The sequence below is a fragment of the Oppia nitens genome, unplaced genomic scaffold (assembly GCF_028296485.1).
Source record: "Oppia nitens isolate AA-2021 unplaced genomic scaffold, nextdenovo-longstitch-racon4-pilon3 scaffold5_pilon_pilon_pilon, whole genome shotgun sequence".
NCBI classification, from domain to species: Eukaryota; Metazoa; Arthropoda; class Arachnida; order Sarcoptiformes; family Oppiidae; genus Oppia; species Oppia nitens.
In genome coordinates, this window is record NW_026533243.1 from 1259461 (window position 1) to 1273622 (window position 14162).

General features: G+C 24.0%; 2 protein-coding genes across 3 annotated transcripts in view; both read right to left on the reverse strand.

Annotated features, from left to right (window-relative positions):
• Nucleotides 1–3519: 3519 nt before the first annotated feature.
• LOC128961134 (RNA-binding protein 48-like) lies at nt 3520–4347 on the reverse strand. Its single transcript, XM_054307338.1, has 2 exons — nt 3872–4347; nt 3520–3805 (listed from the first exon to the last, which is right to left on the reverse strand). Exons 1-2 carry the CDS (start codon nt 4345–4347, stop codon nt 3556–3558), a joined length of 726 nt encoding a protein of 241 aa, XP_054163313.1. The 3' UTR covers nt 3520–3555.
• Nucleotides 4348–6957: 2610 nt separating this feature from the next.
• The window catches only part of LOC128961348 (protein eva-1-like), a 30903-nt gene continuing 23698 nt past the window's right edge, over nt 6958–14162 (reverse strand). The window contains exons 2-5 of one of the 2 annotated variants that reach the window (XM_054307578.1): nt 8523–8776; nt 8221–8362; nt 7474–8148; nt 6958–7403 (exon numbers count right to left, since the gene is read on the reverse strand). In XM_054307578.1, coding sequence (XP_054163553.1) covers nt 6988–7403; nt 7474–8148; nt 8221–8362; nt 8523–8776 — 1487 coding nt within the window. In that variant the 3' untranslated portion in view covers nt 6958–6987. Of the gene's footprint in view, nt 7404–7473; nt 8149–8220; nt 8363–8522; nt 8789–14162 lie in introns of both variants that reach the window. The other variant, XM_054307577.1, reaches the window with a different exon arrangement.

The following is a 14162-nucleotide window of genomic DNA, read 5'->3' on the forward strand; positions in this document are numbered from 1 at the left end:
ATTATGTGCTATTAAAGTTCAATATTGTTTTTTGATGTACAATAAATTTTTAATTTTAATTGAAAATATTAAAAATTAACCATTTTTTCAATGTGTGTATTTTGAAATTTAATAATAATTTTTAGGTAAAATATATGTCAATGTGTGTATTTTGAAATTTAATAATAATTTTTAGGTAAAATATATTTATTATGTGCTATTAAAGTTCAATATTGTTTTTTGATGGACAATAAATTTTTAATTTTAGTTGAAAATATTAAAAATTAACCATTTTTTCAATATGTGTATTTTGAAATTTAATAATAATTTTTAGGTAAAATATATGACGTTTATTATGTGCTATTAAAGTTCAATATTGTTTTTTGATGTACAATAAATTTTTAATTTTAATTGAAAATATTAAAAATTAACCATTTTCTCAATGTGTGTATTTTGAAATTTAATAATAATTTTTAGGTAAAATATATGACGTTTATTATGTGCTATTAAAGTTCAATATTGTTTTTTGATGTACAATAAATTTTTAATTGTACAATAAATTTTTAATTTTAAATATTAAAAATTAACCATTTTTTCAATGTGTGTATTTTGAAATTTAATAATAATTTTTAGGTAAAATATATGTCGGTTATTATGTGCTATTAAAGTTCAATATTGTTTTTTGATGGACAATAAATTTTTAATTTTAGTTGAAAATATTAAAAATTAACCATTTTTTCAATGTGTGTATTTTGAAATTTAATAATAATTTTTAGGTAAAATATATGTCGGTTATTATGTGCTATTAAAGTTCAATATTGTTTTTTGATGTACAATAAATTTTTAATTTTAAATGAAAATATTAAAAATTAACCATTTTTTCAATGTGTGTATTTTGAAATTTAATAATAATTTTTAGGTAAAATATATGACGTTTATTATGTGCTATTAAAGTTCAATATTGTTTTTTGATGGACAATAAATTTTTAATTTTAATTGAAAATATTAAAAATTAACCATTTTCTCAATGTGTGTATTTTGAAATTTAATAATAATTTTTAGGTAAAATATATRTCGGTAATTATGTGCTATTAAAGTTCAATATTGTTTTTTGATGGACAATAAATTTTTAATTTTAGTTGAAAATATTAAAAATTAACCATTTTTTCAATGTGTGTATTTTGAAATTTAATAATAATTTTTAGGTAAAATATATGAAATTTCGTCGGTAATTATGTGCTATTAAAGTTCAATATTGTTTTTTGATGGACAATAAATTTTTAATTTTAATTGAAAATATTAAAAATTAACCATTTTTTCAATGTGTGTATTTTGAAATTTAATAATAATTTTTAGGTAAAATATATGACGTTTATTATGTGCTATTAAAGTTCAATATTGTTTTTTGATGGACAATAAATTTTTAATTTTAATTGAAAATATTAAAAATTAACCATTTTTTCAATGTGTGTATTTTGAAATTTAATAATAATTTTTAGGTAAAATATATGTCGGTTATTATGTGCTATTAAAGTTCAATATTGTTTTTTGATGGACAATAAATTTTTAATTTTAATTTTAATTGAAAATATTAAAAATTAACCATTTTTTCAATGTGTGTATTTTGAAATTTAATAATAATTTTTAGGTAAAATATATGTCGTTTATTATGTGCTATTAAAGTTCAATATTGTTTTTTGATGGACAATAAATTGAAAATATTTTAACCATTTTTTATGTGTGTATTTTGAAATTTAATAATAATATTAAAAATTATACAATAAATTTTTAATTTTAATTGAAAATATTAAAAATTAACCATTTTTTCAATGTGTGTATTTTGAAATTTAATAATAATTTTTAGGTAAAATATATGTCGGTTATTATGTGCTATTAAAGTTCAATATTGTTTTTTGATGGACAATAAATTTTTAATTTTAATTGAAAATATTAAAAATTAACCATTTTCTCAATGTGTGTATTTTGAAATTTAATAATAATTTTTAGGTAAAATATATATTATGTGCTATTAAAGTTCAATATTGTTTTTTATGTGAAAATATTATTAAATTTTTTCAATATTGAAATTTAATAATTTTTTGTAAAATATATGTTTATTCAATCAATATTGTTTTTTTTTAAATTTTAAATTGAAAATATTAAAAATTAACCATTTTYTCAATGTGTGTATTTTGAAATTTAATAATAATTTTTAGGTAAAATATATGACGTTTATTATGTGCTATTAAAGTTCAATATTGTTTTTTGATGGACAATAAATTTTTAATTTTAATTGAAAATATTAAAAATTAACCATTTTTTCAATGTGTGTATTTTGAAATTTAATAATAATTTTTAGGTAAAATATATGTCGCTTATTATGTGCTATTAAAGTTCAATATTGTTTTTTGATGGACAATAAATTTTTAATTTTAATTGAAAATATTAAAAATTAACCATTTTTTCAATGTGTGTATTTTGAAATTTAATAATAATTTTTAGGTAAAATATATGTCGGTTATTATGTGCTATTAAAGTTCAATATTGTTTTTTGATGTACAATAAATTTTTAATTTTAATAAATTTAATTTTGAAATTTAATAATAATTTTTTTTTTATTTAATGTGTGTGTATTGTTTTTTTGACAATAAAATTTTAAAAATTAACCATTTTTTCAATGTATGTATTTTGAAATTTAATAATATGTAAAATATATGTCGTTTAATATTAAAGTTCAATATTGTTTTTTGATGTACAATAAATTTTTAATTTTAATTGAAAATATTAAAAATTAACCATTTTTTCAATGTGTGTATTTTGAAATTTAATAATAATTTTTAGGTAAAATATATGCGGTTATTATGTGCTATTAAAGTTCAATATTGTTTTTTGATGGACAATAAATTTTTAATTTTAATTGAAAATATTAAAAATTAACCATTTTTTCAATGTGTGTATTTTGAAATTTAACGTTATTTTTTATATAACTTAATTTAATAATGAATTTTTTTTAAAATATATCACGAAGTCCTTATTATGTGCTATAAGTCTGTCTGTCCCACGAGGACAAGTCGAATCCACTATATTTTTTTTTCTTATTTAAGTTTATTTTTTAGGAAATTGAAGAAAATGGTGTCCAAAAATTAGTTAAAAAAATTTTGAATTTCTCGACTTAATTGGCGTATCAATCGATGGTTTGATCAGCAGTTCGGCCGACGAATCAAACGACGAGTCCATTGGCTGATCAAATGACAAATCGTTGTCATTGTGTTCGTCAATGCGTTGGTCTTTGACTCGTCTTCTGTTTATCTTTTGCCGCCGTCGTTGTGACGAATTCTGATTTGACAATCAATGACTCTCAAGACATTGTAAGTCCTGGTATTGCGAGTGTCTATGATTTTGCACTCAAATAAAAGTTGATAACAATTCAATCAAAAACAAATGATTTCATTGAATGAAATGAATCACTGAGTGCTACCATTGATAACAAATAAAGATATTTAATAAAGAAATTATTACCTAAAATAACAGAAAGACATCCATCAAAACAAACACACTTAAGATTTCAAGAGTCGATCACTTTCTCCATCTGATACGTGGCGTCTCTTTCATCTTTGCCTCAGATGTTGATTGATGTGCAGTAGTATTGGTTTGTTTCAAATCCGCCACAAATTTATCTCTAATTACATCAAACTTTCGCTTCAAATTCTGTCTATTCTTAGCAATCATGTCTTCATTTGATTGTTTGACACTTTCATTAATATTATCGTCAGTCGTATCCATATCTTCTGTTACTATTGATTGGCCGGTCGTTTGTTTCTCAGATCTTATATAAAAAGAAAATAATAATTAAATTGAAAATAAATTTTGTAATTAAAGTCAAATATTATACTTCTTGGATGACATACGAGACACGTAAGTCAATCTCTGATGCAATTTATCTCTGGTTTCATCCAATGTTTCTAACTCTGGTGCGTAACACACGTGCAAAACAGATCCCAAAAAGTTTCGGTCGTCCAGTGATTTCTTGGCCCTCACGGCGTCCACAAACCGACGATATTTAATGAGATAGACTTTTGTAAACTCTTCACACTTCGGGTAATCCGTAAGATTTAGGCTATCAATTGGTCCGTAACGGTGACACAGACGGTGTAACTCTTGTTTGACATCACCCTTAATGTCGTGCACCCGATGTATCAGCAAATATCGGGACTCATCGCAAATTGTCATCACTTTGACAGCCGTCTCGCGCCGACCCGACCGGTATCGGCTGCGTGTCGTACAAACCGATTGGCGATTGTAATGGTCATAGGCTTCGACTTTAATCACTCGGTCATCACTATTGCCGGTGTGGCCGTCGGTGTCCATTAATGAACCAAATGTGACAAAAAAGACCGATTCAAATGTCCAAACAGTTTACTGTCAGAGTTATTATGCTATTGATAATTGTAATCAATTTAATTATATTAAATAAAATCAAAATATTATTAAAGTATAGTTAGTCTCGTAATTAAATGTCACATTCTTTATATTACATTACAGTTAAATTATTTTTGTCAATATTTGAAATTATTTGACAAATCAATTATTTGATTCAAAAATTTTATTATTTTTCAGTGATTTTTTGGTTAATAATAATAAAAGTCACTTTTATAGCATTGATAGTATCAATTTCTTAATTATTGTGTCTCTGTCTGTGTCACCGTTACGGACCAATTAATAGCCTAAATCGTACCTAAATTACCCGAAGTGTGAATTGTTTTACAATATAGTTATTAGACAATAAATAGGTATTAAGATTTATGCGGTTAATCTAAAGTTTTATCAAAACTATTAGCTTTTTTTCGACTAAAACTATTCACTTATTATACTTGACTTAACATTACAAACACAATACAACAATATTATTACACTTATTTAATTTAAAATTCAATTATTATTATAATTTTTAGTTTATTAGAGTAATGTCTTCAAAAAAGAAAGATTCAAAGAATGGCAAATCTAAGGACAAAAATGTTGAGACACCAGATATTGAGAGGAGTCGCCTAAATGTCGACCTAAAAAGAGCATCAAAAACACCTAAAAAAAATAAGGTATTAACATATATTTATTATATAACTATATAAGAGGCAAACTATTTTTTCTATAAAAAATAGTTTATATTTTGCAACAACAATAAAATAAATTTCCTATACATTCATAAATCAAAATCAATATAAATCTTATCGCATAATAAAAAAATAGTCAGTGAAAGAAATAGATTGAGAAATAAATAATAAGCTAAACTAAAAACAAACAAAAAAAGTTAGAAACAGAAAATTTTCAGCAAAATATTATATTTATATTTAACGATTTAATTGACGAGTTTATTGTGGAAAATATACAAAACAATCACTAAATTTTAGAAAGTACTGTCTATTATGCCGTATATATATATATATAACTTTTTTGACGGATGTCTTAGTGTGTCCGCCACTACCACCACATACTAGTTCTTCAGAAGTTTAGTTACTCTGTAGACAATACCATCAGTAGAGCAGTCAGCAATACGATGGCTCAGACATCCATATATATATATATATATATTTCTTTGATTTTTATTTTGTTGTTGCATCCGATTAGCCATAAGCTTCATAAAAATCAATGTAACATTACTTTAATAAACAAAACAACAACAAAAATATTTATACCCAGAATTACAATACAATTTTCTCTAACATTTTTTTTACTCATACACTTCTACTACTCACTAAATATACTGTATATAACTTTATTACTAAAAATAGTAGGAAAATATAATAACAATATTTCTATTTAATGATTCATTTTTAATAAAATAAAACATAATTCTTGAAATATAAATAATATTTTTTTTCTAAAAATGTTTAATAGGAATGCGTGGCTTTAGGTCAGAACAAACCTCTATTACTCCCTTTGCATGAAATGAATCGCATAATTAATATCATTGAATGGACTTATGATGAACTAAAAGACTTCGATAAAGACTTTGCAAAGACATTCAAATTCAATATAAGAGATCAGAAAAGACACAAAAATTATGGATTGAGGTTTGAAAAAGATTTTAATTGTATTACAAACTAAGCATTCATATCATTACTGTTTAATAAAATTATATTTCCAAACAAATATCAATATTGAATATACTGTACAATCAGATATACATTACATTCATATACACTATAGTATATTAAATATCATACCCTAAAAAATGATATCATTAAAAATATAATTATAACTTAATTTATTATTATTTGTAAATTAAATTTTGATTATTAGTTTCAATGATTCTGGACATTGGAATGTCATCATTGGTCAACCTTATTGTGATCTTCAATGCAATAAATATCGTAACGTTTATGTATATATACCGGAAATCTTCAAACATGGAGAGAAGCACATCCATGTATGGGATGTTGGTGTTGATTATGATTCAAATTCAAATGTCATTAAGAAATAATCAATTATTTTTATTTATATATGTTAATTATTAATATTTAACTTAAAAGTATGATTTAAATAAAAATTTTATATAAATTATAATTTAATGAATTATCTTTATTTGTTATTTTTTCACTATTTACAGAATATGATTTAAATTAATTTTAATGAATAATAAAATTTGATGAATAAATAATTATAATTTACACTTTAATTGTTATCAATTGTAAAATTAATTTAGAAAACAAATGCCATAATATCTTTCAATACATAATACAAACATATTTTGGTAATTCATTACTAAGTTTATTATACATTACAATAATTATAATTTTAAATACAAATTTTTAAAATAAATTTGATTATATTAAATAACTTAAAATAAAAATTCTATAATAGTATTTATGTTTGTCATTTAGTACTTAATTACTATACAATAATTATTTTTAAAAATTTTAGTATAAAATTTCTATTAATTAGTATAAATTAGTCAAAATTTATTATATATTTTTTTCTTGAGAAAAAATCTTATTTATTTTAAATAAGACATCAATTATAGTAATAATTATTTAAACTTCTGGATAGCGATCGTGGATTTGTATCACTATTTTGTCGTCTCATCGATGATGTCCTCGTCATTGTACTACTATTGCCGGCACCGTTAGCTCCATTGTTGCCACCATTTTGACCGTAACGGACCACTTGTATGGTGTGATGATGGCTATGATTGTGACTAAGATTGAGCGGTTCGGTCAGTGTTGTCACTCCTTCGAGACCGTCCAACAGATCGTCGCCGTTATCATCGGTTAGTACACCGAACGGACTGCAAACGGGTATATCTTCTTTGACTTTTTTCTCCACTTTGCGTTTCTGTATGAATAGTCGAGAGGAGAGAACCACTAGAAAACAGACTAACGATCCGCACAATGACACCAATAAGTATAGTATAAAACGTTCAGTATTTTCTAATAATAAATAAATATAATTAAAATTTTTAAATTTATCGGTAATTTAATAAAATAAAATATATAATACTTTTAATAAAATTAACGGCTGATATCCAGTCAGATATAAAGCCAACTACTTTCTCGGGCGGCGATATCAGTGTACAGTTAACATCACTGTCTGCACTGTTATTATTAATAATATTATAATTGTTTTTCATCATAATATCACTTTTTTGCGATTTTCTATTGATATCCTTCTTATTGTTCACCTTATCGGGTAATCCAGTAGAAGACGGCACTTCATGTTCGGGTATATATCGGGGCTCATCAACAAAACCCGAATCATCAGTGTCTTCATTAGTGGCCGTTGAATCGCTTCCAGCATTTTTATCGCTGTCGGTAACGCCAATGTCCAGCTCTTTGAGTACATCTCTAGGTACACATGTATAGACCACTTTCAGGTGCAATCGGGTAGCTTTTGAACAGCCAGGTTCACCAAAAGTACCGATATCGGCGTCCAACGAACACTTTTTGCGGCCGTGACACGAACTCATCACTGTTTCGGTGGCGTAACTGACCATACATTCTTCAGGCGGTCGTAATGATTGAGCAACCGGTTGGCCGCCGCCGTCCAATTGGGGACATTCGGCAACACCCGATTGACTTGACCCGAATGTGGCCGAATAAATGACAATTCTTGAAGTTCGGTGACATTTGAGCCGAAGTCGATCGCCTTCACAGACAACCCGATTGTAAAATGTGTCTAAAAAAAGTACAATAAAATTATTAATTTCAGATAAATTCATATTTAATAATTAATTAATTAATAACATACTGGGTCTGCATTTAAATGCAATTTCGGCATATTTTCTGACTCCAGGACAGGGATCTATGCCTCCAAACGATTGCGGAGATGTCATGAATTTACAGATTCTCTGTTCACGACATGAAGACTCAACTTTTTGCAACAAAGAGTACTGCAATTAACAATGAAATTAATTTTAGTGTTAGTTTATATTTTTTTTTATAAAAAATAAGTATTTTTAGTTATAAAACACAATTAGCAAATAATAAATATATATATTTTTAGTATCATTATTAATAATTAGATATTTTTAACAATTCAATTATTATTACCCTTAATGTGTCGGATGCGAGACAATCGTTTGTATCATTTATGGTTACATTATTTGATGCATTGCTTAATGTTATCGTTGACGGCGATGACTGTGCGCTCGAATCTACCGGTGCTGTCAGAGCGGGACATAATTGATGGGATGGCACTGTGCTGCCATACTGGGCAAAGTAGATACTGATGACTGTATTGGTCGGACACTCTAACCGCAGTTCCTCTCCATCACAGGCGTGCACTTGAAATGTCCGTAAAGTTCCTGATAATAGAGCTAATCGTATAAAATATTTGTATACAAATTAATGATAACATTTGAGATGCTCTCTTGTGGTATATATTTATAGATATGTCTATTTATTTATAAGTCAATTGTTGTTTGAGTAACAATTAGGGTTGGATTTGGTGTGGGCTATAATGAGATGCTATTATCATATAATACAATAGTATTAAACTTATCTCTACTAAAAAATCATGCAATGCTTGCAAATTCTTGTTAACATTACTGCAGGAATATTCTGCTGTAATATCTAATGTAATACATACAGGAAAATACAATACAATGCAAGACATTCAGCTAATATTATAATTGTATTATTTCAGGCATTTATCATTCATTTAATTGCCGTACAAGTAATACTATACCACAAATTAGCAAAAATCAAAATAATATATAAATTACAGTATATGTAATAAATATGAGAAAATTTTGAATTAACTTAATATTTTAATGTTAATTTTGTGTGAAATTGTTAAAATATAAAAAATTAGTAGAAATAGATATTTTTAAAAATATATTAATAGTTTGATTAGTATTAAGAAAATAAAGTATTTTTATTATTACTTTATTTTTAAATTGTTTAAAACAATTTGATCAAAAAAAAAATAACATTACTAAGTGAACGTCAAAAATGTTTGGTAATTAAAAAAATCAAACACAATGTGACAAACTAGTGCTTAATGTTTGAAAATATATTAATAAACATTTTAAATATAACGCGTTTGTCATTATAATTCAACATTAAAACATACTGTGAAATAATAGTTTTTTAAACGAGAAAAATATTAGCTTTAATTTTAAAAAATACAATATTTGACATACAATTACACAAATAAATTTTTTTTATTGAATTTAACTAAACGTCTTATTGTTAACTAATATTTAATATATATATATTTATAAATTTCTTATTACTGTCTCAACTGATAATATTTTTCTTTTTTTTAAAAAAAGATTGGTTTCTGAAGGATTGAAATGACATTTAATGTGACAACTCTTATAATAAAAGATAACTTTATATATACTTTAGATATATAAATAACTTAAGTAACCAAAAAAAAATTGTTGTAATATATGTAGAAAATACTATTTTTTTATATTAAAAATGAATCATTGAATAGAAATATTGTTATTATATTTTCCTACTATTTTTAGTAATAAAGTTATATACAGTATATTTAGTGAGTAGTAGAAGTGTATGAGTAAAAAAATGTTAGAGAAAATTGTATTGTAATTCTGGGTATAAATATTTTTGTTGTTGTTTTGTTTATTAAAGTAATGTTACATTGATTTTTATGAAGCTTATGGCTAATCGGATGCAACAACAAAATAAAAATCAGATATATATATATATATATATATATATATATATATATATATATATATATATATATATATATATATATATATATATATATACTAGTATATGGATGTCTGAGCCATCGATAACTGTGCTCTACTGATGGTATTGTCTACAGAGTAACTAAACTTCTGGAGAACTAGTATGTGGTGGTAGTGGCGGACACACTAAGACATCCGTCAAAATAGTTATATATACGGCATAATAGACAGTACTTTCTAAAATTTAGTGATTGTTTTGTATATTTTCCACAATAAACTCGTCAATTATATCGTTATATATAAATAAAATATTTTGGTGAAAATTTTCTGTTTCTAATTTTTTTGTTTTGTTTTTAGTTTAGCTTATTATTTATTTCTCAATCTATTTCTTTCACTGACTATTTTTTTATTATGCGATAAGATTTATATTGATTTTGATTTATGAATGTATAGGAAAATTATTTTATTGTTGTTGCAAAATATAAACTATTTTTTATAGAAAAAATAGTTTGCCTCTCAATAATGTTTATACAGAATATTATCACATATGTTAACAAAATTGTTTTTTATCAATATCTTGATAAATGTTGTGTGATATACTGTATAGCATTGTTATCTGTATATTATATAAAAGTAAATTTTTCCAAAAATACTTTTATAATTTATTTAGCAATTTTCCAAAAAATAATAATAAATTATATTCATATACTGTATTTCATCAAAAAGTTTTTTAATAATTTTTTGTTGTTAATTATTTTAAACTTTTTACATAATTATAAAGCAGTAAAAAATTTAAAAARTATTTTTTCCAAATATTTTTAAGTTAATTAAAATAATATTAAAAATCGTTATGTTATAGATCTTCAAGTGTTACGCCACTTACACATACACTGAGAAAAAAAACTTAAGTCAAACCTCGGGTTACATAAACACTGTTATAATACTTTAGTATTTTTTCATAACTAATACTTTAGTTGACTCTTTATATTTATACAAACAAAGAAATATATGTGACATTTATAAGTATTAAAACAGTGGGATATGTGTTTGTTTGCACTGTTACATAATATATACATACATACATATATACATTTATCCATTCACATACCAGTGCCAAATCTAACCCCACTTTAAATCTCATACAACTTACACATACATTTTGTACAAAAAAATATATGATTCAAAACACAAAAATAATAATTCAAAGCATAAAATTAATGCTTGAATTCATATGAAATATACTTTTAATTTCATAAACTTTTTTTTAGTCACTTTAAGTCACTGTCAGATGTTTTGCTGTAAAATAAACCAAACATACAAAATACTAAAGAAAACAATTTATTTTTAATTTTTCACTTTAGATCACATTTAAAAAAATAATTAAAATTATTATATCCGACGACTTATATTAGAGATATACTCGGAGATCATATAAAATGTAATTTACAAATAAATTAAATATCAACACAAATCTAAACATAAAAATAAATCATTTTTAGAGAAAACATTATTATTATATTTATATAATATATAATATTTAATTTAGTTTAACGCACAATATAGTAGATATGAGAGAAAACAGTATTTTTAATAAACATTTAAGATTTTAATACAATTTCTTATACAATTCAACTAAAAAGTCAATTAACAAAAATTTAATTAATGTAAAATTGTTTTAGTATATATATAATTAATATATTATATTTTTTGATAAATTAATGACATATAAATTTTTCGGTAAATATCCTTAACATGAAAAGGGATTCATATATAATAAATGATTACATGAATTGCAACGTTAATTAAGTATTTTAATATTTCCTTTTATTTTTTCGTGTCAAAGATTAACCAAAATGATTATATATTATTTTATTATATTTAATATGTGTTAGTGTTTTTATATATATATATATACAGTGTATATAACTTATATATCTCAAAATTTTTATTTGGAGTTAAAGGATAGCATATAGAGTTGGCTGTCCTACTGTTAATGACAAATAACATGTGAGCCATAAGTTAATGATATTTGACAGACACATCATATTGGGTTTGGGTTTTGTTTTTGTTGTTATTTTTCCGTCCAAACCATCTGAGGAACTCATATATCCAAATGGGTAAACATAAGACATGTTATGTTGTTTTAACAGCAAACAAACTGAACAACAATTTATAGAAAGATGTTGTTGTTATGTAACAGTTATTGTTGTATTGTGTTTGTAATGTTAAGTCAAGTATAATAAGTGAATAGTTTTAGTCGAAAAAAGCTAATAGTTTTGGTAAAACTTTAGATTAACCGCATAATGTTTTTTTCTCTCTCTCTTTCACTATACATATGTTATATTACTGCATATGACTAACCATTGGTTTCTATCTACAAATTGTAGACAAAATTGCATTTTTTTGCGCTACACTTAATAGTTTGATAGGATCTCTCTCTCTCTCTCTCTCTCTCTCTCATTTTTGCTGTATTTAATAGTATAGTAAAACTTTAGATCATAAGCGGCTTCTCATACATATATATATTGAGCCCATAATGAGATTAACCAACAAATTACTACTCAAGTGTTATGTGATAAATAATAATATGTAGTGTTAGACAATGCATTTCTCTTTTTTTAAATTGTTTGTTTCGTCAACAATATTATTAAATAACAAATAAAATATTTGGCAACAAAATTGTTTTTAAATAAAACTACAGAAAATTTAAATACTTTTATTACTATTGTATTATTAAAAGTTGCATTTGTTTGCAAAAAAAATCATTTGTTTTAAGCACTAATTTGTCAAAACTGGTTAACTATTGTGTTGTTAATACTGTATAGAAATGTTGTATTACTATAATATATATATATATATTTTTGGTAATATATCTTGGTAAATTATAGTATGATATAGAYAATATAATATTGTGATATATTGTTTACAATGTATTTATATACTGTTATATACTGTATATTTATGAAATGCTAAACAATAGTTGTAATACAATGACAATCTATTCATTAAATTAAATTTATGTTTGCATTAGAAATCTTAATTAAAAATAAACATTTTTCCTATCAATTGATAGCATTCATAGTAATTAAATAGCAAATAATATTTACAATTTAGCTTTTAATGTATAAATATATATATATATATATATTTTATGGGATATTCAGAGAGATATGTGACCTTACTTTTTAATTAAGACACATTGATATTACAAATTAAATTAATTAATTAATTTGTTGCAGTCATTAGTTTTCAATGTATTTAAGGAACAAAAAATTATTATTATTAGACATTTCAATAATTTAGTAGCTTTTCAAACAACAAAACTATAGTTAAATAAAAATTCATTTATATTTATACGATGTCTGTCACTAATTTATAATTAGGTTGAAAAGGGAAAGGGATGGATGGAAAGGGAGAGAGAGAGAGAGAGTAATAAAATTATTACTATTTAATATTTATAATAATAATTCTGAACTAAATTTGATTAATGAACTCTCGGTGCAAATAGCAGTATTTCATACAAAAAAATACATATTAATTAAGGAAAGGGAGATTCGTGACCAACCAGTTTCACGACCAGACCTATCTGTATATATATATATATATATGTTGTAAAAATTTATATTAAACATATAAAGCATGTATATATGTGTATATATATTATGTATGGACCGATCATCAGTCATATCTGTACCACATGTGAGTGAGTAAAATGATTGTCTCCTAATATAAGTTCACAAAAAATACAGTTCAAAATTTTTATAATTAATAATAATATGCTACTATAAAATTTTTAATACAGTAACTACTGATATCAGTAATTTTTTTTAMATAAAATTAATTAAAATAATTTTCCTACAGTTCAAAGACCTCTCTCTCTCTCTCTCTCTCTCTCTCTCTCTCTCTCTCTCTCTCTCTCTCTCTCTCTCTCTCTTTCTTTCTTTCTTTCTTTCCTATTGTTTGATTCAATGGTCAGAAACAATGTTCCGTTTCTTAGGTTATCATCAAATCTTTTATTTAAAACATT

What these genes read in the sequence shown, in the direction of transcription:
- LOC128961134 (XM_054307338.1), bottom strand. Translation starts at nt 4,347, where the DNA reads ATGGACACCGACGGCCACACCGGCAATAGTGATGACCGAGTGATTAAA. An exon ending in TCTCGTATGTCATCCAAGAA is followed by an intron (nt 3,806 to 3,871) that starts GTATAATATTTG and finishes TTTTTATATAAG; the next exon opens with ATCTGAGAAACAAACGACCG.